Source organism: Monodelphis domestica, chromosome 2, assembly GCF_027887165.1.
Source record: "Monodelphis domestica isolate mMonDom1 chromosome 2, mMonDom1.pri, whole genome shotgun sequence".
NCBI classification, from domain to species: Eukaryota; Metazoa; Chordata; class Mammalia; order Didelphimorphia; family Didelphidae; genus Monodelphis; species Monodelphis domestica.
The window spans coordinates 477,453,467-477,479,475 of NC_077228.1; the positions used below are offsets into that span (position 1 = coordinate 477,453,467).

The 26,009-nt window shown below is 36.1% G+C and overlaps 1 protein-coding gene across 2 annotated transcripts in view; it reads right to left on the reverse strand.

The window, feature by feature from the left end:
* Nucleotides 1-347: 347 nt before the first annotated feature.
* The window catches only part of LOC100033022 (mitochondrial adenyl nucleotide antiporter SLC25A24-like), a 48,796-nt gene continuing 23,134 nt past the window's right edge, over nt 348-26,009 (reverse strand). Inside the window, exons 6-11 of one of the 2 annotated variants that reach the window (XR_008916756.1) lie at nt 23,670-23,822; nt 22,754-22,861; nt 10,817-10,984; nt 8,038-8,188; nt 1,668-5,270; nt 350-1,146 (exon numbers count right to left, since the gene is read on the reverse strand). Coding sequence is in view for 1 of the 2 variants with exons in the window: in XM_007485055.2 (XP_007485117.2) it covers nt 5,095-5,270; nt 8,038-8,188; nt 10,817-10,984; nt 22,754-22,861; nt 23,670-23,822 (756 nt within the window). In the remaining variant the exon portion in view is untranslated. Of the gene's footprint in view, nt 5,271-8,037; nt 8,189-10,816; nt 10,985-22,753; nt 22,862-23,669; nt 23,823-26,009 lie in introns of both variants that reach the window. The other variant, XM_007485055.2, reaches the window with a different exon arrangement.

A 26,009-nucleotide genomic window follows, 5' to 3' on the forward strand; every position in this document is an offset into this window, starting at 1 on the left:
TGAGAAAGAACACTATCCACATTCAGAGGAAGAACTGTGGGAGTAGAAACACAGAAGAAAAACAACTGCTTGATCACATGGGTTGAGGGGGATATGATTGGGGATATAGACTCTAAAAGATCACCCTAGTGCAAATATCAATAATATGAAAATAGGTCTTGATCAATGACACATGTAAAACCCAGTGGAATTGCATGTAGGCTACAGGAGGGGGTTGGAGGAAGGAGAGGGAAAGAACATCAATCATGTAATCATGTTAAAATATTCTAAATCAATTAATTAAATAAAAATTTTCAAAGAAAATATACTTGTTTAAGAAGAATTGTAAACAATTAACAATCATGAAAGAATATCCTAAATTACTAAGAATGTGAGAAATACAAATCAAAACATCACCAAGATTGTTGCAAATTGGCAAAAAAAAATTTAAAGGTGGCGATTCTTAATATTTGAAGGACTATGGGAAGATTGGCACACTAGTGTATTATTGGTGAAGCTATAAATTGATTAAAAAACATTTTGGAAAACAATTTAGTATTATGAAAATAAAGCTAATAAAACATTCATACACTTTGGCCAAGAGATTACACTTAATAAGCTTATACTTCATAAAGGTCATTGGTAAGAAAGTGACCATATACACCAATATATTTGTAGCAGACTTTTGCAGTAACAAATTAGAAACAAAGCTTCTAATAGATTCGTGAATAGCTAAATAAATTGTGGTACATGAATGTAATTGAATATAATTGGTATGTAAGAAATAACAAATATGGTAAAAACAGAGAAGCATGGAGAAATCCATATGATATAGTATAGAGTGAAGCAGAGCCAAGAAAGCAATATATATGATAACTACAATATGGTAAATAGAAAGAACAACCACAAAGCAATCAAAAGTAAATTTTGCAAAATTTCAAAAATAAGCATAGTTCCAAAGAAGAGAAATAAGAACACACCCCACCACATTACTTTGCAAAAGTGGGAGATTTACTTGTATGGTAAATTGTACACTGAAGCAGCTAGGTGATGCAGTAGGTAGAGTGCTGGTCTTGGATTCAGGAAGATCCGAGTTCAGATTCAGTCTCAGATACTTCCCAGATGTGGATAAAACACTTTAACCTCTGTTTGCCTCAGTTCCTTCATCTGTAAAATGGGGATAAGACTAGTAAATATCTCTATTGGTTGTGGGGGAAAAGGAAATACTATGTATAAAGCATTGTGCATGCAAGTCTTAAATACATATATAAAAACTTATTATCTTTGGACTTTTTTCAGTATACTGATTATTTTGACATTTTTTCCTCTTTTTTTCCTTTAAAAATACTATTTTTCATATGGGATGGCCTTCTGAGTAGAGGAAATAGAGGGATAAAGGGGAAAATTTTGGTGATATAAAAAACAAAATCAATAAAAATTTATAATAATAAACATGTTTCATGAGAGCCATGTTTTCTTCCCCAGGAGCTTTCTCCCAACTGGTACTTATAAAAGTATACCTATGCCCTCTCTTCCTATGCTCTTCTTATCCATGACTTCCTCTAAAAGCTCAAAATGTACCCAACACACTAGAAGTGTTTCTAGGTCTTTAAATATGTCATGGACACTCCTGCTTTATTCAGGTTACAAATCTGTTATCTCTTACCCTCACTAAGTAACCAACCCACCTCCTTTTTCAGACACATGTCTTTGATGATGTTTTTGATGCCACTTTTGCTCAGAATTCATCATTGATCAAATCTCACAGCATGCTCAGACAGTATGCATTTTTCCAATGCCTTTTGAGTCACCTACAAATTTGTTTGTTGTGAGGAATGTGGTGTTCCATGATTCACAGCAATGCAGCAACCCTGAATATTAAAAAAAGATGGGTTCGTGACAGCAAGCAGCTCAGAATCACTGAAAGTCCTGGGCTTTCTCCCAGCCCATCTTCTTCCTTTTAAGTTCTTGGCTTTCTTTACTAGCCATCTCTGCCTCAGTTTCTTCATCTATAAAATTGGGATCATAGTAACAACTATGAGATAATATGCAGGACCTCATTTTACATGGTCAATACATTTCAAGACCCTTTACATAAGCTGAAAATTATGCATAATAGCAAACCCCATTATTTAATAAGTTGTTTTATATGAACATGCCCAGGCCCATTATGACTTTTTCCAAGCTTATCAAAGCTGCCAACACCACTACTCTTGTACTTTGGAGCCATTATTAATAACTAAATAGTGTCAATGAAACAAAGAAAAGCACTGCTCTGACTTGGAAATGAATCCTTATAAGAGAACTCACAAAGACTGATGCAAAAGCTAATGTCTGGTGTTTCTTAGAGTAAGAATGACTGTGATTGAGCTAACTGCTGTAAGCCTTTATACTGCTTGGGAAAATGGCATAGATTTAACACATAATTACTTTTTTAGTTTATGTATTTTTCTTCCTTTATTTTTTTATTGCCAATTGAGCATATCCCTGAATTCACATATGTTGTGTTTGGGTAAAATGAGGTCCTATTGTATCTGTAAAGTGCTTTGCAAACTCTAAAGTGCTATGTATAAATTTTTACTATATAAATTTATTGATAAAAATTACAAATAAGAGATATCTGAAAAAAAAAGACTTAAAGCTTTCACTGTGTTATACCTAGGAAAATATTTTGTTTAAATATTTTCATAATCAAAAAATAATATACTTTACGAACATATATCCTCTACATCCCTCCATCAGTGATGTGACTATGAAGATTCAGTCAGCTACAGCAAATCACCTACAAAAAATTGCCTGTGCCCTTCTCACATTTTCTTATCAGCTACTCTTGAGGCATTAAGATTCAACTTCTCATAAAGATATCAAGCTGAGAAAGTAGGCGCATAGTAGTACATTGCTGGCCTCTTCTCAGTTATGCATCTATGATTTTTCCAGTCTTTTAGAATCTTCCACCTTTGAGACATCTTGAAAATCAATCTCTGAATGTCTTTAGAATTGCATCACATCTGGCAACATTTCTTCTAGGTTTTCTTGGATCTTCTTGGATGTCATTTAGTGATTTTTCATCATTTAATGCATTGGATTTTGAGGTAGTAGAGTCCATATGGTAAAATATTAACAAAAATTGCAAACACACAATTTAATTGCCAGAAGGAGGCTAATCTGAAATCCAGATATATCAGTTACATAGAAATCACTTTCATTCCTCACAAACTAAATTAAATATCTTTGAGGCATGGTGACAAATGAAGGTATAAATATTTTCATATTTCTGCAGACAAAAATTCGAACAGATAACTGAATTTTCTATTCCCATACATCTTTTAGTAAACAACCAAAACCTGAATTTTATGCAGCGTTATTTAGAAATTTTATTCCAAAGTACAGAGAAAGAATGGAAAATTGAAACTAGGTACCCTAAAAGTCCTCTGTTGAAAGTATTTATCAGGGACAACATCATGCAAACAAAAATGACATTTTAAAAAATGTTTCTTTGATTCAGAAAATTCAGGAAGTAGTTTAAATCAGTAAATATGATAACTGGACTTTGATATGTGTTCTAATACTTTACAAAAAACTTTCTCGGGGGTTATCAAGCTTATTGGCATGAGTTTTAGGACATGAATTATAAACCGATGAGACTTCTTCACCCAGTCAATTAATCCTATTCAAAAAATTCAGAGGCATCTCTCTAGAAAATTGGTCATGTAAACTGAAACTATGATTTTATCTGTCTGGAGGATTGTCCCTGGAAATCTCCACTAATGCAGACCAGTAAATCTACTGTAGGCAATTAGGTGGTGCCATAATCCATTGAGTACTGAGCCCGGAGTCAGGAAAGACTCATCTTCTGGAGTTCCAATATGGCTTCACATACTTATTAGCTGTGTGTCCCTGGGCAAATCAATTCACTCTGGTTGCCTCTGTTTTCTCATCTGTAAAATGAATTGGAGAAGGAAATCACAAAGCACTTCAGGAACTCAGTGAAGAAAGCCACCCCAAATGGGGGTCCACCAGTACATTTATCTTGGGCAGACACTGAAATGAATTCAGAATTAAGGGCTGAATTGCATTCAGAAAATTACACAAGAGTTTTAATGCCTCTAGAAACAAAAGGCTATCTTTAGAATAATAATATTCTTCTGATGGTGATGTTTCGCTATGAGTCATAGAATGCCAAAGTCTCTGCAGAACAAAAGTTTCAAATGGCCACAGAGTTGAACATATCAAGTGCAAATAGGCTGTGGCTCCCCAGCATTGGAGATTTATGGAGAAGCATAACAGAAATACAGAATTAGCAAAGGAAGCAGGTCAGTCAGGTAGTAAGTGAGAAGTATAACAATGGACAACCCACAATGGTAACCATGAAAAACCAAGACATCTAAAGGAAAGTCCCTACCCAGTGGAAGGAACTCCTATGGAGAAATTCTAGTGACTAGAGTCACATAGGGAAGGAAGCATAGATAGGAACACCCAAATGTGGCGATGCATTGAAAAAACAAGGCTTTTAAAGACATTTTAAAAGTATGAAGTATTTCAACAGCCTTTTAAGAATTAAGAGATATGGGCAGCTAGATAGTTTGGTAGGTAGAGAACCAAGCTTGTAGTCAGGAGGACCTGGGTTCAAATCTGATCTCATATACTTCCTAGGTGGGTGACCCTGGGAAAGTTAACCCCAACTCCCAGCCCTTACCACTGTGCTACCTTGGAGCCCATATTTAGTGTCAATTCCAAAACAGAGAATACATTTAATATAAACTGGTATGGCAGGCCAAAACCGTTATAATTTACTCACCCCTATAAATTTCATCCTAAAATATGTTTCACTTCAAATATGCAAGATTCATGTTAGGATTCTGGGGATTACAATAGGGAAGGCAAATAGAATTCTAAGCATATTGAGGATTTAATTTATAAACAACATCAAAACTATGATTTAATTTTAAAATTCCAGCGTATGCAGAATTAAAGCAAGATGTTCTTCCTTCCTCTTGGATAAAGACACCACATCTCTTCACATGAACCTGTTGCAGTTTTAAAGAAAAAATCAATCCAAAACTGTCATGTTTTTAAGCCATTCTGCTCAGTGCCAATAGTTCATATATTTCATTTCTAAACTCCCAAGATTTGTTTTGTTTTTTCAAAAACCACACAACTGATTAAAACTGCTGGAAACACCTTCAAAAAATTTGGGGTGACACCCCTGAAGAAGCCTGCTGGCCCATCTTTGGTAATTATTTCATTAATGAAATCTGATACGCGCTGCTGTGGAATTCCTTTTATAAATGCTAAAAAACAATGAAAAGAAAAAATAGACTATATTAATACTAATTTTCAAGTTCGTTTTTAATATTATTTTAACATACTACATTAATATAATATAGAAACTATACTATAAAATACTATGGTTTAGCTTTATTGTTGCTTTTCAGCCATGTACAACTCTATAATCCCATTTGTGGCTTTCTAGGCAAAAATGCTGGAATGGCTTACCATTTGCTTCTCTAACTCATTTTACAGATGAGGAAACTGAGGTAAGCAGGGTCAAGTGACCTGCTCAGGGTCACATAGCTAGTAAGAGTCTGAGGCCAAATCTGACTCAGATCTTCCTGACTCCGGGTCTGGTGTTCTATCTATTTAGTAAAATACCAAAATTTTAAAAGCTTGAAATGCAAACATCAGCTGAAAATGAGCAACTCCCCTCAAGAGCATTATGAAAAGCAATAATTTTAGCTAATATTAGATGGGTATTTTAATGACACTCAGATTCCTGGTTTCTGTGTTATTTTGCTTTTTTTTTTCTTTGTTATGCCAGGGAGGTAGACTTGGACCTTAGTACCTCTACAGAAAAGTTCTTAAGACATTTTTGAATAAACCCATTCATTGTAGTAAATGTCAGGGACATTTTCTAATTCTCTTTAAAACCTATTCCATTCACAAGATCTTCACAATGGCAAATTCCATTAGGCACTCCTGATATTTTCTTATAATAGATGTTTGTTATGGCATTCCAAGAGTCAAGGCAGGTAGATGGCCAGCCCCAAAGATTGAAGTCTCACTTCTGACACACACTGAGGGAAATCACAGATAAAAACCATTAATTTTTTTCTAGTTATATACAATGGTATTGTATATAATGGGAATTACATGTAAAATTCTGACCTAGCCAACCTAATCCTATCACCACCCTCAATAAAGTTAAATAGAGGGATTTACAGCAGTGCCCCTGCAACACATTTGAAACTAGCACTTCCTCTGCTAAAATTATGAAGGAAATAAAGTCATTACTATCATTTAAAGTTCCTATACTGGATATCAACAACAAGCAAGCAATAAGCAGATATTCTAGATGATGGGAAAAACTAGCTAGTCCGTAAAGCCCAGACCTCAGGATCACACTATATCCAAGAGTATTTGTCAGAGACTCTGGCAGCAGTTGTGATGGTAAAGTATTGCTTCTTTTCTCTTGACTATGGAAAATTCCCATTATAATTCATTTTTTCTCCTCATTTTCCTACTCCTCAGAATCTAGCCTACTACACAGGATTAAGTTTTGTCAGAAATAGGGATATAAAGGATTTTTCTCAAACAAGATGGAGTAATTAGCATCAACAGTACTTAGTCTACATCATCTGCTCTAACAAGTACAACAAGCTAGTTAGCAGAGCCAAAATGTCCCTAAAGTCTGGATGGAGTCCCAAATGCTTTTCCTACACTGTGAAGTAGGCTGCCTTTATCAGACACACCAGAGAGCTAACCCAGCTTCCTTACAGCAGTCATTGGTCCTTCATATCTCACCCTAACAAATATCAGTTCATTCTAACAAGAGCTTTAGGGGTAGAATTCTCCCCAGATATTTTGTTTGTTTTTTTCATTTTAAAACCCTTACCTTCCATCTTAGAATCAATACTAAGAACTGGCTCCAAGGAAGAATAGTAATTAAGGGCTAGTAAACTAGGGTTAAATGACATCCTGGGTCATACAGCTAGGAAATATCAAAGATCAAATTTGAACCCAGGACCTCCTATCCAAAGGCTGCCCAGCTATTCTTTTTTAAACTTCAAATCAGCTCCCTCATTACCTTCCCATTCTCCTCTATCCACAAGTTGCTAGCTTCCTTATATCTTCCTCTAGATTGCCTATTTTTTTTATTTCTTTATGGATCACCCTAGAACCTTATGGTACAATCAAGTACTTAGTAAATGCTTTTTCATTCATTCATCCATTGCCAACTTCTTTTAGTTCAGCTGCCATTGTATGAGTTCCTTAGATTCTGATTTCAATTCTTACACCACACTAAGAAAACAATCCAGCAAACTAGCACCTCCTTATACATACAACTCCTGGCGCTCCTCTGCCTATAACCATATGGGCAACTAGGTTGCACAGTAGACAGAGCCCTGGGTCTGGCATCAAGAAGACTTGAGTTTAATTCCTATCTCAGACACAGCCTTGTCACCCTGAGCAAATCATGTAACCTCTGCCTCAGTTTCCTCAACTGTAAAAATGAGGTTGATAATAGTTTCTACCTCCTAGGATTGTTGTGAGGATAACATAAAATAATTCTTCTAAAGCATTTAGCACAGTGTCTGGCACATGATATAAAAACAGCTAACAGGGCACATATACTACATTATTCCCTTCCTCCCTACCCAAAACACCCCAAACAGTTAGATCCATAACTTAACTTCTAGTTTTCATCCTTGAATTCTGAATTTATTGCTTTTTTGTGCCCCCAATATGGTCATAAGAAAAATATATTTAATTGGTAACCCAAAAACTGGACTTTAAATCCTGGCACTGCTACTTAACTATTCGTGTGATCTTGGACAAAAACTCACCTTGGTGGGGCAGCTGGATGGTTCAGTGGATTGAGAGCCAAGCCTAGAGACGAGAGGTCTTAGGTTCAAATTTGGCCTCAGACACCTACTAGCTGTGTCACCCTGGGGAAGTCACTTGACCCCCATTGCCTAGCCCTTACCACTCTTCTGCCTTGGAACCAATACACAGTATTGATTCTAAGGTGAAAGGTTAGGGTTTAAAAAATAAACTCACCTTGGGCTTGCATTTGAGTTCTCACTAAGTTCATAGGGTAGCTGACTAATTGACCACAAAAGTTAGATAAGGCACTACATCCCATCAGCAACAATAACCCAGGATTTACAGAGTCTTCGGCATAATTATCAAGCCAATGATTCTTCAAAATCTGTTAAAGAACAAAGAAGCAACTACATGCAAATTTAACCAGAATAGCAATGAAAAACCAACTACTAAAACTTTTTCTCTCTTATGAAATCCTTGTCATCTGCAGTGATGACTCAGAGAAAGAGACAGACAGACAGACAGATAGACAGGCAGAGATGGAAGTAGGTAGATTTTTCCTCATGTTGCAGCTAGCGTGGGATGTAGTAATTCAATGAGAAAGTGTGAGAAACTCTAAGTGTACTCACAGTGCAATATTATGATTTTTCACTAGCTCCCTCCTGCTTTTAAAGTAAAATTTAAGGTGAATAAAGCCAATGATCAATTTCCTTACTCTCTATGTACCATTCTAGCAATTATAGTTGGCCATGTTTTAGAGTAAAGCTAGTTTGAAGCACTGGAACATTTTCAAAAGCATTTCTGGTAAACACTTTCTGCAGGACAAGCCAGTCTAGGAAGCTGATTTTGTCATTCCAGGGTAGATAATCTCTTCTATCTAAAATGCTCTGTGACTTGTAGTCATCCTGGGTTATAGACAGAATTTACAATTATAATGTCTAAAACATGCTTTGACCATTAAAAGTTATTTTAGATTTTCTGTTTTTCATGAAGCATTTTAAACTTGATAATTGTGTCCTGAGGTCATTATTGAAAATAGCATAACTTTATAAAATTGAGAGAATAAATCATTAAATTCAAATGTGTCTTTAATCAGTGTGAGTTGTTTTAAATATAGTCATCAGAGTGGGTCAACTCTATCTGGAGCGGAAGTAGTTATTCTTTCACACTACAGTCCAAAGCAGTCCAAAGAAGGCAAAAAGAAAAAAATGCATTCAGAAACTTTAGGCTAGGAACTGGGCTTGTCATTTTGTTGGGATAAGGAATTTCCAATGAGAATATAATGCAGGTCAGCACCTTCTCTGCAGTTTAGTCCTAGAGTTGTCCAGAGCACCGAAAGATTCAATGATTTGCCTGAGGTCCCAGCTAATATGTCTCAGAAGTGGAACTCAAATCCAGGTGTTCCTCATTTCAAAGGTAAATCCTTATCCATTCAACCACACTGACTCTCTTAAAAGTTAACATTTTAAAATCTTATAAAACTAATGCCATAAGAAATGAGAAACAGGATGAATTCAGAAAAACCTGTAAAGATTTCTATGAACTGATGCAAAGTGAAGTAAGCAGAACCAGGAGAGCAATATATACAGTAACAGAAATAATGTAAAATGATCAACTATGAAGTATTAAACTATTATTCAAAAAACAAAGATAACTCCAAAGAATTCATGACAAAAAAATGCTATCCACAAAAAAAGGAATTGCAGACCAAAGCATGCCATCTTTCACTTTATTTCTTAAATGAGTTTTTTATTGTATATATGATATATGTCTTCTCTCAGGGCATGGAGAACATGTTAATATATATTGCATGAAAGTGCTGATATAACCTATAACAGTCCATTTACTGCCTCAGGGATAGGGAAAAAGGGAGGGACAGAGAGAATATTAAATGCCAAATGTCAAAAAAAAATTATAATTGAAATTGAAATTGAATTTGTAATTGAAAAAAAAGTATGAGACTATGAACACATTGCATTTAGACCAAAAAAAAAACAAACAAACAATAGCAGAGAGAGGTTTAAAGAATAGAAATCTAGCTTTAGAATCAAGTCCCCCACCCAACCCCTTAACCTTGGATAAGTCGCCTCAGTCATAAGTTCCCCCAGGCAATTTTCTTAAAACTAGAAAATACAAAACCCAAACTAATCTGTATAGTTGGAGAGTATCTCCTTCCAGGAAGTTCTCTCTACAAATGAAACCATAGCTTTGGACAAACAAGCACAATAATATACTGTTCTTCACAAAGAACATGGCAGAACCCACCAGAGAGCCTGTGCTTTGGATTGGTTTTCTAATATCTCCAATGGATTTGTACTACTCTAATTACCCAACTCTTACCTGATTATTTTGACCATTAATATGTACTTTTGGAATGACCTATATTATTCAGGAAATAAGCTATAGCCATCAAACAACTTAAAATCAAATAGCCTAGGAGACTCAGTGGATTGAGAGCCAGTCTCAGAGAAGGGAGGTCCTGGGTTCAAATATGACCCCAGATATTTCATAGCTGTGTGAGCCTGGGCAAGTCACTTTTAGCCCCTGCTATCTGGCCTTTACCACTCTTCTGCCTCAAAACCAATACTTACTATTTATTCTAAGATGGAAGGTAAGAGTTTGGGTTTTTTTTTTTAATCAAATAGATAATGCAGGAATTAAAATCAGAGATCTTGGCCATGATGTTTGGTCAACCTTATCTTTTATAACCAGCTATAACAGCCAATATCCCACTACCTTCTTTTCTTCCTCATCTTTAAACTTGAGCACTTATATCTAAATTTGGGATCAATCATCATTAAACTCAAAAATAGGTCCCCAGGATAACCAGAAAATTAGTTGAGGAAAAAGAGACTCCTAACACATCAAAGAGATAGAAAAATAGATATTGTTTTGTCTAAAGTGGTTTGTTCTCAAAAGCCAAAGTGGCCTAGTAATTTAAAGTTTAAATATAAGTGATGATTAGATTTCCTCTTAACTCAACTGCTATCACTAATTTTGAGAGTAAACTCACCTCATAGACTGCTAAATCTATGCCAGCATAAGGAATGATACTCAGAGAATTAATGAAGTAGCCTTTGTAAAAGGTTCCAAGGGGTTCATGCTTAAGGATCTTCATGGCACAATGAAATATCCCTCTATATTCTCCAGTTCTACCTAGAGACATCCTGATCTTCAGAACCTGAATGCAAAAGAATGTAGTCAAATTTCATTGATCAAATTTATTTTTTTAAGTACTCTAATGAATTATGTCACTGAAGTCAATCAGTCAATAAACATTTATTAAGCATCTACTATGTGCCAGGCACTTTACTAAACACTGGAGATACAAAAAGAGGCAAAAGACCATCTCTGCCATCAAGCAGCTTACAATCTAATAGATCATTTCATCAATATCATTTACCCAGAATTCCAGAAAGAAAGAAAGAAATATTAAAGTGAATCATTTTTTCAGCTGCATATATTTTCAACTGTCTACAAGGCTTTTGAAACTGAGTTCAGAGAAATCTTGTGATGGTTACATGGATTACTGGAGAATGACTCCACCAGACTGTCACATGTGAATTGAGCCTTAAAGGAAGCCAGGGTTTTTTAAGAGCCAGAGCATCATAGACATGGGAAATAGCCAGTACAAAGACCCAGACCCACAAGATGGAACATCATGAATGAGAAGCAGGAAATAAGTCAATATGCCTGAATCTCAACATATATAATAGGAAAGATGACTAGAAAGATAGGAAGGGGCCAGTTATGAAGTTCTTCAAAAGCCAAACAAAAGAGTTTATTTACTATTCTAGAAGTAATAGGAAGACACTAGAATTTATTAAGTAGGGAAAAGCCATGGTCAGAATTATGCTTTCCTCTTTATCCTACAGTGAAACCTTTGTTCTCAAGTATAATCAAAGAGGAGTATTCTAATTTTTTTTAACTCTTACTTTCTGTCTTAGAATCAATCCTTAAAAAAAAAAAAAGAATCAACCCTAAGTATCAGTTCCAAAGCAGAAGAGCAGTAACGTAAAGTAGGCAACTGGGGTTAAGTTGACTTGCCCATAGTCACACAGTTAGGAAATGTCTGAGGTCAGATTTGAATCCAAGATCTCCCCATCTCCAGGTATGGCTCTCTGTCCACTGAGCCACATAACTATCCCTATTATAATTTCTATGACCTCAATCCATAAATAACCTTGCTATTCTAACATTTAATTATACTGTTTTCAATCCTTTCCTCTCTGATCCCTTGGTATCTAATAGTATAAATTTGGCTTTATTATTTGCCTCAGATATAATCAAAACTACCACCATAAATTCACATTTAACATGCTATGTGAAAAGGTTACTTGACAATAGATAAGAGCACTGAACTTAGGTCACAAAGACCTAAATTTAAATCTCACCTCATACACTCATGAGCTCAAATAGATTTAGGAATTAAAATCAGAGATCTTGGCCAAGAGGAGGAAGAAGCCTTCTTGTTCCATACTGCTACTCTACCCATCCTCTGCCACTCAGCAATTCCATTCCATCCATCTATTGTGCATGCCTAAATCCTTGTTGCTATTATCTCAACTCCAGACCATTCTGGGTTTTTTTCCCCCTCAATGGCTTAACTAGTTGATTCAGTCTTCTTTTCTATCCTATCATCTGTCTTCATTCTTGGAGATGCCAATATTCATGCTGATGCCCTTTGGAACACACTGTTCTCCTACTTTGCTGATGTCCTCAACTTTCCCAAACCCAGCTCCACTCTACTTCATTCACCTACCAGGGTGATCACATCTTGGACCTCACCATCAGCCAGAATGACTCAGTTTCCACAATCTAGAACTCTGAAATACCCTTCTCTAATGTCCTTCAACCTCTCCTTCTGCCTCAGTTCTTTAAAAACTGCTCTTCTCCTTTTCTCTGATCTTATGTTTCTCCATGCCCCAATGCTCTATCAACCCCGTTCTAACATCATTTTCTTCCCTTCATAGTCTTGACTTATAAGACTAATCTTATAGGTAATCAAGTCATGAAAACACCGCCTGGTCTTCTTGAATCACTATTCTCCTTCCACTGCCACTATTCATCCAATCCTTAATCTGGGATCACCACCAACATCTCTAATTTCAATCCTACTCTCAAACTGGTCAATGGTGTAAAAAGAAGTCAGGAAAGCATGATAACTAAATCTACCACAAATTCACATTATTTAGAGCTATAATTAAGAATTCCAGATCCTGGGACAAATGCAGGAAGTCAGGGAAGAGTTGAGGTTCCTGTAGACAACTAAAGTAAACTAGAGGCAGAAATCATGAGTGTCAACAAGATTGATGGGAGACCCGGATATTTAAAGAAGGAAGGAATTTCAGTAAAGACTATAGATCTTTTTTCTTTTTTAACAAAACATCAATTAAGTTTATTTCAGATGTAACAGCAATGTCATGTTAAAATTGACAGGTTTTAATCCTTAACTGCACCAAGTAAACTCAGCCACTTAAGTATTTTTAAAAAGTTATTCCCTCCCCAAAAACGAGGGAGCTTTTTCTTTCCCACTGCCCTGCAGCACAGTTTCCTGGTATTTCTGTTTATGGACAACATATTCTTCAATGTATCAACTGGTGACCAAGTTGCTGGGAAATTTTTGAGAACAACTTTCCCCACAGACAACCTCTATCTGGATAAATGTTATTTGCATAGATTTTCTTTGCATGCTCTTTCCCCCTGGAAACTTTGTTGATTAGGGTCCTATCTAAATTTTCAACTGGTATAGTAGCACTAATGGCTGTTTTCTCTTGTGGTTTTCCAAAATTAATGAGATTCCTCATTTCCTAAAACAAATGCATTGAACTTATAAGGGAATAAGGAGAGGGAGTTGGAAGTACATATAACATGTTCTAAATCATTAGTAATAAGAGAAATGAACATTAAAAAAACTCTTAGGTTCTATTTCACACCCATCATACTAACAAAGATGACAAAAATGGAAAACAATCATTGCTGAAGGTGCTATGGAAATGCAGGCACACTGATGCACTTTTGAGTAGACCTGTGATATAGTCTAATGATTCTAGAAGGAACATGAATCATGTAACCATGAAATAATATTCTAAATAAATTAATCTTTTTTTAAAAAAAGAAAGAAAAAGGAAGGAAGGAAGGAAGGAAGGAAGGAAGGAAGGAAGGAAGGAAGGAAGGAAGGAAGGAAGGAAGGAAGGAAGGAAGGAAGGAAGGAAGGAAGGAAGGAAGGAAGACAAGAATTCTAATCGATGTAGTGACCAATCCACAAGTCCAGAAGACTGATGATGGAGCAGAGCATGCTTCCCATCTCTTGGCAGAGAGGTGATGAAAAGAGAGATACAGGATAGGATGTGTATTTTCAGGCATAACCAATACCACTTTTTTGTTTGTGTGTGTTTAACTATACCTATTTGTACAACAGAGTGTTTCTATTGAGGAAGGAGAATGTTGTTACCAGGAAAGGAGGGAGTGATTGTGATGCATAAAAGAAATAAAAGGATATAAATGAAACACAATAACAATATGCAGAATAGAGCAGAGAAAAGTTCCTAAGGTGACATGGACAGGAAAGGCAATCGATGTATATTTTAAACTAACAATGTCCATGATATATCCAGTTTCATTTGTGTTCCTCTTTTTTGGTCCTTTGTATCTGGAGCATGTTAATGTTTATGACTATCAAATTCACGATGAAAAATTACTTTAAAACCAAAAAGTATATATGCTGGCAATAAAGTTTTAGGAAGAGTGAACTTTATTATTTTTTATTTAGAATATTTTCCATGGTTATGATTCATGATTTTTACTCCTCTCTTCCTTCCCCACTCCTGGAGCTGATAAGCAATTCCACTGGGTTATACATGTATCGCTGTTCAAAACCTATTTTCATGTCATTCATATTTGCAATAATCTTTTAACATCAAAACTTTAATCATATCCCTATCGAACTATGTGATCAATCATATGTTTTTCTTCTGCGTTTCTGCTTCCACAATTCTTTCTCTGGGTGTTGATAGTGTTCTTTCTTAAAAGTCCCTCAGGATTATCCTGGATCATTACATTGCTGCTAGTAGAGAAGTCCACTACATTCAATTGTGCCACAGTGTATCAGTCTCTGTATACAATGTTCTCTGGATTCTGCTCCTTTCACTCTGCATCAATTCCTGGAGGTTGTTCCAGTTCACATGGAATTCTTCCAGTTCATTATTCCTTTTAGCATAATAGTATTCCCTCACCATCAGATATAACAATTTGTTCAGCCATTCCCCAATTGATGGACATCCCCTCATTTTCCAATTTTTTGCTACCACAAAGAGCGTGGCTATAAATATTTTTGTACAAGTCTTTTCCCTTATTATTATCTCTTTGGGGTACAAATGGAAGAGTGAACTTTAAAGGAGGAAAAGTGGTTGCTATTGGTGACAGAGGGAGATTGTAAAAATGGAAGTGAGGAACAGGAGTATGCCAACTCCTTGATTCTAGCCTTGTGTGTCAGAGGATTTAAAAGAAAGAGCAGTCAGCCTGGGAGAGGATGCCAAAGGATGTGGAATGTTCAGGAGAAAGGCTTCAATGAGCATCAGAAGATGGGAAGAGTGTGAGATAAAGGGACATAGAATGAAAGAGAGTGTACCAATGCCAGAGGGTGATTCTGAAGAGGACAGCATTCCTATTGCCTTACAGAAGGGCTGTCCCATAAGGAGGGCTGAGGACAATACATCCTTGAAGAGATAGTGTTGAACTGGATACAGATGAAAGTATGGGGAAAGGTAGCAGGAGGAAAGAATTTCAAAGGCAGATTTCAGGAGAGACTGCCTAACTGTATATGCTGTTGTCAGAGGCACGATCCTTTCCTATCAGTAGAACAGCAATCATTTTATTTATCTCTGATTGGTATTCTATTTGACTTCCTCAGTCCCACAATGTCATCTACCCTGTTCTATTTTGTTCCATACTACCCAAAACCTATAAAAAGGGAATTGCCCTTTTGCTAGAGGTCTTTGGTATAAATGAAAGCAGACCATTGACCCTTTATTGACAGGCAGCATGTCCCTGTTAATAAATGTTATCTTACTCAGAGACTTACCTCATTTTATATTTTGTTAAATTTCTTTTTTTTAACCCTAACTTTCTGTCTTAGAATCAGGTCTAAGACAAAAGAGTGGCAAGGGCTAGGTAATTGGGGTTAAGTGACTTGCCCCAGGTCACACAGATAGGAAGTGTCTGAGGCCAAATTTGAACCCAGGTCCTCCCAACTCTAAACTTGGCACTCTATCCACTGTGCTACCTACATGCTCCCCACTTTTGTTAAATTTAAATTTTGATACTCAATGATGTTTGAGTGGCTTAAGATCACATGGGACTTTTCTATTTTGTAATATCTTCTCTGCTTTGAGATGTCCTAACAACAGTCCCTTAACACCTGAAAAATGTATTACCTCCAACATTGCTTCTGAGCTGACTTTGTAAGGGTAAAAAATTAAGGCTGAACTAGATATAAGAGAATGTAGTCACCAAAAGTAATATATGTCAAGTCAAAATGACTTTTTATCAGTTTTATTTACAAAATAGAGGGAAAGAGTAAAGTAAAGAAATGTGAAAGAGAGCAGAGTAAGCAGTCTAGCTTATCACCCTAAATGTTTCTCCAGTGCCTGGCTCAACTCAGGCTGGGCTAATTAGTCCTGAGGGCCCTCAGTTGGAGGACCATTTAGCTAGAGGACCTGTTGGGGAATAACCACGAGGCCTCCCCAAGAGGAAGAGTCCTCCCTAAGGGGAGGAAGTGGCCTCTCCAGAAACTAGTCTCTCCAGAAGTCAAGAAAGGAAGGTCAGCTTTTTCCACTCACTAATCCAAAGTCCAAGGGGAGAAGATCCCAGAGCAGTCTTACCAAATGCTAGGGTCCCAGGTCCACAATGAGGAAGGTCCTCCACCAGCCTCTAGAGCTTTGAAAAAACTTCAAAAACTCCCTCACAGGAAGTTGCAGCCACTTTAAAGACCCTTCTTTTTGTCACTTCCTGTGCCCTCCTCTACTTTATGGGGACCAATTACATTCTTTAACTTTGTTTAGGACTGCCCAGGAGGCAGTCAGTCATTTTTGAGTTATCACCCACTTTAGCACATGGGTTGTGGACCTCCCCCACTTAGGAGTTAAGTGAGGTTTATATGCTTCTGGTGTTTAAATTTAAAAGTAGGGTGGGAAAAATTAATCCCATCTTCACAATTTGATTCAGGTACCATTGAGTTACCCATCCCAATTTAATTTCCTTAAGTGTAATTTCCACTGCAAATCATGGAACATCTTGTTCTTTCTCTACAGAATCAAGGCAACAGGTAACCCAAAGGACAACAAATTGATGGCATCTATGCAGCAGTTTCAGAGGACTACCAATGGAGTTAAGTGCATACACTAATAGAAAGGCTATTAAAAAATGAAAATATAGGTAAAACATGTTCTGCTTGAGAACTATGTCCTCCATAGACCTGCATGAAGTGGAAGGCAATGCAGGTTGATGGAAAAAGTTTGAGTTCTTCAGACAGAGGACCTGACTTCAAATCCTATCTCTAATGCTATAAATCTTGAAATTTCTCAGACTTGTGAATGTTAAAAATTTCCACATTGAGGAATCCTCCATTGGAACAAATTCCCTACTGGGAAACATTCCCCATTTTGATGTGAGAACTCACCAGGATCAGAAATGGGAGGACCTCTACTCCACCCATACTTAAGACTGCTTTAGGGGAGAAAAATCCTTGCTATGGGAGGACCTCTACTCCACCCGTACTTAAGACTGCTTTAGGGGAGAAAATTCCTTGCTAAACAATGAAAGTACTTGGACCCATGCTTATAATAAGACAAGGAGTTCTTTGAGCCATGCCTGTTTTTTTAGAATTGATACAATGAGATGCTAAGTACCTAAAAGGGTTGGGCAAGTTTTATCTTAATGATATTAGTTGACTCAGCTGTGTTTTCACTGGTTCAGACTTACTGAGGAGATTAGTCGACACAGCATCATTTTTTCTGGTTCAGACATACTGAGGAGATTAGTCAACTTAGCAGGAATTCAGATGGGCAGTCCTTTGGAAAACGTCTACAGTGATTGGTAGATGTAAGGACTTAGGGGAGGTGACATAGGAGAAAAACCCCTAAATAAGAAAAAGCAAAATCTCTTGAGAAAAAAATCCTTTTGGAGGATCTCTGATGAGGATCGCTTGAGAAGAATCTCTTGAGAGAGGCTCTGGAGAAGGGAAGCTCTTGGAGGACAATCTCTAAGGAGGTCTCGCAGGAGCTCCTCTGAGGGGACTCTGTCCCTCTGGAGGCTCTGGAGAGAGGCCCTTTGGAACAGTCTCTGGCTGGAAGGCTCTTTAAGGAGGACTCTGGCTGGAACTCTCTCTGGTGAAGTCAGCTGAGATGGAGCTGGCCTGGTGTCACTAGAATCCTTGCTTAGACAGACCTTGTGTGAATGTTAAAAGACTGACTGACTGATCTCTCTCTCTTAAAACTCAGGTCTAGGCCATGTTGGCTTAAGGCCCTTCATACTTATTTCTTTTTTCTCTCTTTTCTTTAATTCCACATTTGTATTAATTAAAATCTCTATAAAACCCAGTTGACTTGGGTATTTGAATAATTGGGAATATTTCCCTGGCGACCACCTTATATTTGATTTAAAAACCAAGACACTGTAGTGAAACATATTTTCTGCGGTCAAATTTACTCACCCTCTTTTATATCTATCACAATTTATATCTTCCACCATTTTAACTCACTACAGTTTACAACATCACTCTTTTAATTGTTACAGTTTAAGGCCTTCAACCATTTTAAATCTAACAGTGCTTACAACTTATATCATTTAACTTCCCTTCCTTCATCTCTAAAAATAAGGGGTAGTTGGACCATATGACCTCCAAAGTCCCTTCAGGTTCTAGCTCTAAGACTCCAAATGCAACAGAGGATATTAGATACCACTCCTAGGCTGATTCTGGTTGGATAAAAGATTTTGCTGCATAGCTGGTAGAAGTCCAAATTCAAACTCTCAGAAGAGACAGAATTTGGGAAGATTTAGGGCAGTATCCTGAAAAAGACAGAGGAGGAAAATGGATAGGGAGATAGCTACCCATAACTAGTTCTAACTCCTGCCATCACTAATGGAAGACTTTCCTTTTCCACATCCAGAAACAATAGCTCCATTCATATTCCTAAATGGACAACTTGTTCTAAGAAGCCAAATTTGCAAGACTTCATGACATCCCCGATCTGACATTGAGAAGCAAGACCTTTCAGAATCACAGGTTTCAGTATTCAAATCCCAGGCAAGCTGCAAACATCTTTTGCCTTTTTTCAAGTTACTATATCTCACTGATAGAACAGTTTGAAGGATACACAAAGAGTAGCTTCACAAACCTGTCTTCCACTTTTCTTGTTCTCTAAACTAGCTTAAAGTACAAAGCCAATAAGTCAATGTAGGAAGAAAAGCTGAAAGGACTCATGACACATTCCCTGGAAGTTTGGAAGGTTGTTGTGCCTTGGGATATGAGTAGTGAGAATGTTTGCTGCTTGACTCATTTCTTGTTTTACTTCTTGGACTCTATTTTAAGTGGATGCCATGTTACATTGCTATAATGTCACATGATTCAATCTAATTGTTTAGAAAAGAGAATCAGAAGAACAAGTAGGGGCTTATGAACAGTGGTTGAATAAATGGAGAATCTGATTAGTAACATGAGAAGAAGGCATGGCCAATAAAAGGGCCATCTCTTTGTCAGGATCTGGAGCAAAGAAGGAAACTGTAGCATACCAGGTATATTAGCATCTTGAAAGTATGATTGGTGTATTGATATTGTATTTTATGTGTTCATATAGCAGACTCATGGTCAAGTTGCTTATTGCTTATTGTATTTCCAAATCTTCAATCCAAAGGACAGAGGAATTCCTGGGCAGGACAATATTTGCCAGAAGGTCCTAGCTCACACCTTGTTAGACCACATTCCTTGCCAAGTCACATGTTTGTTTAACCTCCTCCTCTTTGGTTATGTGATTGTCAATTGAGCCAGTGTTAAAGCCTATGCCATGTCACATGTTCATTGGCTACCTCCCGTTCCACATTCCTAAACTCTTCAATAAAAGTTTGAAGGCACATGTAGTGCCCTCTCTCAATACCATCAGAGGGGCATGGCAAGATGTTGCCTATATTTTTTAACTTCTTGTCTCTGAGTCTTTATTCCTTTGTCTCTCTCTCTTCTCTATCTATTTTCCCTCAGAGTCCAATATCCTTCTCAAGTGTCTACCCATGAGGATTTTAAGATGTAACTACAGGAAGTTACAGAAACTATGGAGGATGATATGGATCTATAGAGTAGGGGGAAATAGGGTGGTTAGGACAGATGGACTCTATTTTTTCAAGAGTTAAGAGGAAAAGTTTTCTGCTGAGAGAGAGAGAGGATAAGATGGCTTAAAGACATAGTTTTGAGAAGCTATTATGGGAAATGCATGAAAACACAGCACCATGGATTTAAAACCAGACATAACCTTTGAGGTCATTCAGTTCAACTGCCTCATTTTAAAGATAAAAAAAACTCAAGACTTAAACTAGTTTAATGGCTTACCCAAAGTCATACAGGTAGCAAGTCAAGTTTCAAATTGACATACTTGGGTTTGAATTTAGTATGGGAATGCATGTAACAGTGTGGGACCATTTGAAAGTAGGAAGCATAAACTTGTGGTGGATTTAGTTGGCATGGTTTGCAACTAAATTATCAAATATTTTGGGGAGATATATGATTTTCTTAAAATATGAAATTAAACTATATCTATTAAGGTGGCTTTCTATTCTTTTTTTGCATTTTTACGGTTTTTTTCTATGATTACATGATTCTTGCTATGCCCCTCCCCCCTTTCCTCCCCCTCTCCCAGAATTGACAAGCAAATTCACTGGATTATATGTGTGTGTATATATATATATCTATATATGTAAACATATATATATAAATATAAATATATGTAAATATAATCACTCAAATCCTATTTTTATATTATTCATTTTTGTAAAAGCATAATCTTTTAAAACCAAAACCCCCAATTCTATGCCCATATAAACAAGTGATAAATCATATTTTTCTTCTGCATTTCTACTCCCACAGTTCCTTCTCTAGATGTGGATAGCATTCTTTCTCATAAATCCCTCAGGGTTTTCCTGGATCATTGCATTGCTTTTAGTAGCAAAGTCAATTACATTTGATCACCCCCACAATGTTTCAGTTACTGTATACAATGTTTTCCTGGTTCTGCTTATTTTACTCTGAATTAGTTCATGGAAGTCTTTACAGTTCTTATAGAAATCAAGCAGTACATCATTCCTTATAGTACAAAAGAATTCCATCACCATCATATACTACAATTTGTTCAGCCATTCCCCAATTGAAGGACACCCTCTCATTTTCCATTTTTTTTGCCACCACAAAAAGTGTAGCTATAAATATTTTTGTACAAACAGAACCTTTACCATTTTTTAAAATCTCTTTGGGATACAAACTCAGTAGTGGTATTGGATCAAAGGACATGCATTCTTTTAAAAGCCCTTTGGGCATAATTCTAAATTGTCTTCTAGAATGGTTGGATCAATTCAGCACTCCACCAGAAATGCATTAGTGTCCCAATTTGTGGCTTGCTATTCATGCTCAAGTGGAGTTTTCTCTGTTCTTAAATAGCACAATTTATGTAAAATCATTTGAATCAAAGCAAAATTGGGAAAACATTACAGTCTGAATTTTCAAGACAGTAATTTTACAAACTACTTTTTGAGGCATTGAAAGGAAGTAACATGCATTTTACTAGTTCCTATATTTAATTTTTTATAATTATCAGATTAGACCATCCTAGAAAAACTGAAAAACAAATACTTGTTTAAATTTAAGATACTATAATCACAGATATGTGAATAACTCAAAATGGCAGGAAATATATTTGGGAATAGAATTCTAGAAAGTATTTTGTATTAAAATACTTAAGAGTAAAAACTGGCCATAAAAATACGTGGCAGTCTTTACGTTTATCCATGCTATCAGCAGCATGTGAATAGGTAGTTTAGTAAGGCATGGGAAGCAAAACGGAAAGAAGCAAAGGATTTCAGAATAGAAGATAGGTTAATTCTAAGGTCAGTCCTGAAAAGAGAGGAAAGTAATGAATGGGCTGGGAGAAAAGAAAAGGGATAGAATAATGAGACTATAATGAGGGCAATGAATAGATTAAAGAGTGAGGTGGAGGAATGTATGCAAGGACATGAGATTTTGATAAAAAAAAGGAATTTCATAATTCTGGAACATGGAACAAAATAGTCATGGATGATCAGCATTGCTATATGTCATTGAGGTGGTAAAAAGGTACAAAGCATTTAAATTAAGGAAGCTAATGGATTAGGAAACTGGAGTGTTGGGGACCATCCACATATATATTAATTGTACAACCCCAGGGATTGGGGCTGAAAAGAAAAATATAAGCTAGGGATTGAAATCCTGCTCTCCACAGCAAAAGGACAAGAAATGGAAAGTAAGGGAATATACATCGACAAAGAAATGGAAAATATACAGGGATAGGGACGATAATGAACTCTGGGGTATTTTGATTTTGAGATGCCTTTGGAACATCCAGTTTGAAAGGTATAATAGCCAATGGGTGATGTAGGTCCAAATTATAAGAAAAGCCTAGAATTAAATAAACACATCGAGGAGTTATCTGAATACAGATAATAAAGAATGCATAGAGAGAAATAATATGAGGCAGGAAGTGACCCCGGTCTGTGGAAGAACTTGCTTAAATATTAATTCAGGGCCTTGACGGCATAAACTTCAGATCCTGCTGTTCCTCTGTTTAAAGTTCAAAAACCCAATCTTGGCTACACATTTCACAATTTACATTAATAAGATCAACTTCAGCAATCAATTTCCCACAATAGTCCTTACCTCCAGGGGGTTGATGAAGGTCTGTGTAATTACTCCAGCCAAAGAACCAGAAACAAATTTCTCAATATTTCTTATTTCAACAACGTCTTGGTGAAGGAACAACTTAAACTGTGTGTGTAAATAAAAGTTTTTGCATGTATATTAATGCAGAAATTAGAGAAATTAGTTACCAAAAAGAATGCTTACATAATCTAAGCTATTGACCAAATGAAAATGCATATGTACAGTGCTTAACTAAGATAGAAATTTGCAAAGTATATAAATGCTAGCTATAATTATTGTTGTTACTATTATCCTATGAGCCCACACCTAGCAAAATGTTTATAGTTTTAATGCTTGTGCATTAATTCACTAGAATATTAAGTAAATCACCTCTCTTGGGCTTCATTTTTTCTTAGTATCAGATCACTTTTGATGTGTATGCACAATTTTTAGTAAGATATAAAAGAATACATTTGAAATAAAAGTACAGAACCTCAAAAGAGGCAGACTGCATCTTACACACACACATTTTGATATCAAGGAGGATTCAGAAGTAATACTAGAAATGCAATGTATGGCAATGTATTTTTTACATAAGAATATTTCATCTGAATGGATTTTTCCTGGATATTAGGCAATGATAATCTAATAAAACTCATCTAAGTTATTATATGAAGCTTCAATTTCTAAACCAAAGTCTTTTTTTCTAAAATTTAGAATGCTGAACATTACAGAATTAATTAGGCAAGGACCTTTTTTAACTTTTTTACAAATAGGACAACTAATAGGGCTATAAAAATAAGGTTAAGAAAAATAAAGCAATCAACTCATCTCATATATTAAAAACTGCATTCATCTTTCTGCTAAAATAATTTTGAGGGTTTTTAGAAACTCAAAAATTGCTTCTTCTTAATAAATTTTGGTAATATCTTGCCTTGTCATATGCTAGGACCATAATAGCTGACTCGGGTACAATTTTAAGAACATTTACACCATTTCCCCTCCAAAGAGATCGAAAGCCTCCTTCTTTCAACATAAGCTTAAATCCATTAAAAAGATGAATTTTCTGTGGCTTGAATTGCTGAACCTATGAAAAAAAAGAAAAAAGAAATGACCTCAGTGATGTTATTCTTTACAAAGCACTTGCATAGGGCACCTTGTTTTTAAATGGGTTTTAGCAACGATTTTCAGCTAAGGATAATAACAATAACAATGATAGTAACTAAATTTATATAGTATATACTATGTGCCAGGCACTGTGCAAAGAACGTTACAATTATCTCGTTTGATCTTATCTCATTATTATCTATTTTTATATCATTGTATCATCATTATATCATTTTAAGCTCATATGAAATTCATACTCTTGAACAGCAGTTATTGAAATGCACAGTAAATCCTCTTTCAAGGATCAGTTAACTTTAGCAGTCATCAGCGTGGCTATAACTCATGAAAATGACTGTTTTAGTAGAGATTGTTTCTCATTTCCATTGCATGCATTTTTTTCTTCTGCTGTGTAAAAGCTTAGCAGCAGTTCAATTAATAAAGTAGTCATGGTCCAAAGAAGCACTTTGTTGCTGGAAACATAGTTAATAAGTGTGTTTCTTCTTGTTGAACTAAGAGTTCACTATGTGCAAAGCCACTGAGTCAGGTGGGGAGGAAAGAAGAGAGGATCAACCAGAGAGTTTATAGTCTAGTAAAGGAAATTATAAGATATATAAAGAAACATAAAATGGAACATAAATGCATCAGAAAAGTACAAACAAATGTTATGAGAGGAGTAGCTGAGTGGCTCAGTAGATAGGGAATCAGGTCTGGAGAAAGGAGGTTCTGGGTTCAAACCTGGTCTCAGATACATCCTAGCCATGTGATCCTGGGCAAGTCATTTTAAATCTAACCCTTATTGCTCTTCAGCCTTGGTATCAATTCTAAGACCAAAAGTAAGGCCATTAAAAAATGTCATGAGAGACTAATAATATAGGAGACATAGAATACACTCTAAAATTCCTTTGGAGAATTAAACACCAGATAGAAGTGAGAAAATAATTTCTTTCATTCATTCAGCATACAACTATTGGATTCTTCTCTCCCTCTTTTCCCCATCCTTGTCTTTCCATTCCATTCATTTCGACTCTATTCCTATCCTCTTCTCTTTACCTATACCAGTTCCTTCATTTCTTCTCCCTCACACCTCTCTCCTTTTCTCTCTCCATTCTAGGACCTCTCATTTTCGTTCATATTTTTCCCCCCGAGTGTTCCCATATTCCCATTGGTCCTTGATCTCCGATGTCTCATCTCTGACAGATTCTAATGCCACTCACTCTGTTTTTCATTAAGTGTAGATCCCCTTTTGGGAAACATTTTTGCCCACTGCCAAGTACATATAAACCTCATAAAAGGTCACTGCCACCTTTTAGTGCCTTTTTCCCTGAGATTACTTTCCATCTCTTTTATATATCTCCTCTATATACACAGTTATTCACATGTCTCCTCCATTTGAATATAAGCTCCTTGAGGACAATGGCTGTTTTTATCTGTCTTTGATTGCCCAGCATATAGTGAAGTTTCTGGGACAAAGGGAGAATTTAATATATGCTTATAAATTTACTAGCTGACCCTTACACATGAGGTTGAGTCACTAGTTTCCAACTAGTTTCCAAGTAAAATTTGCATGTTTTATCTAGGGATAGCTACATGTACTAGTTATATCTATCAGAACATCTCTTTGGTGTAGAAATAGACCGAATTCAATAGAAAAATAAAGCTAGGAATAAGGATAAGGTAGTGACGAGGGAGAATATTATTGGGGAAGGGCTGGTCATAAGCAAAACAAACTTCCTGATTCTGAAGGAGGAGGATGAAAGGTAAATGAAAGAAATAAAAAAAGGTATTATATACCTTTAAAGGACTATAATTAGCAACTGGTTGGCTTTTTTTAAAAGGGAGTTTGCTCCTAGAAGATTCATTAATTGAAGTATCTCTGTATATCTAAATAAGGAATATTAGTAGTGACATCAAATATAAGAATTACATTTCAGTTATTAAATCTCTTTTCCTAAAGTAAAACTAATTTTCCTACATATGTATTTCTTAACGTAGTAATACTAGAATTCCTTAATTTTTTTTTTTATAATTTATAATGTAAGATGAGAGGGATGGTAGCAGTGTTCCCCAATTAATTTCTTTTTATAAAAATCCTTACCGTCCATCTTAGAATGAATTCTGTGTAGTGGTTTCAAGGCAGGATAGTGGTTTCAAGGCAGGATAGTGGTAA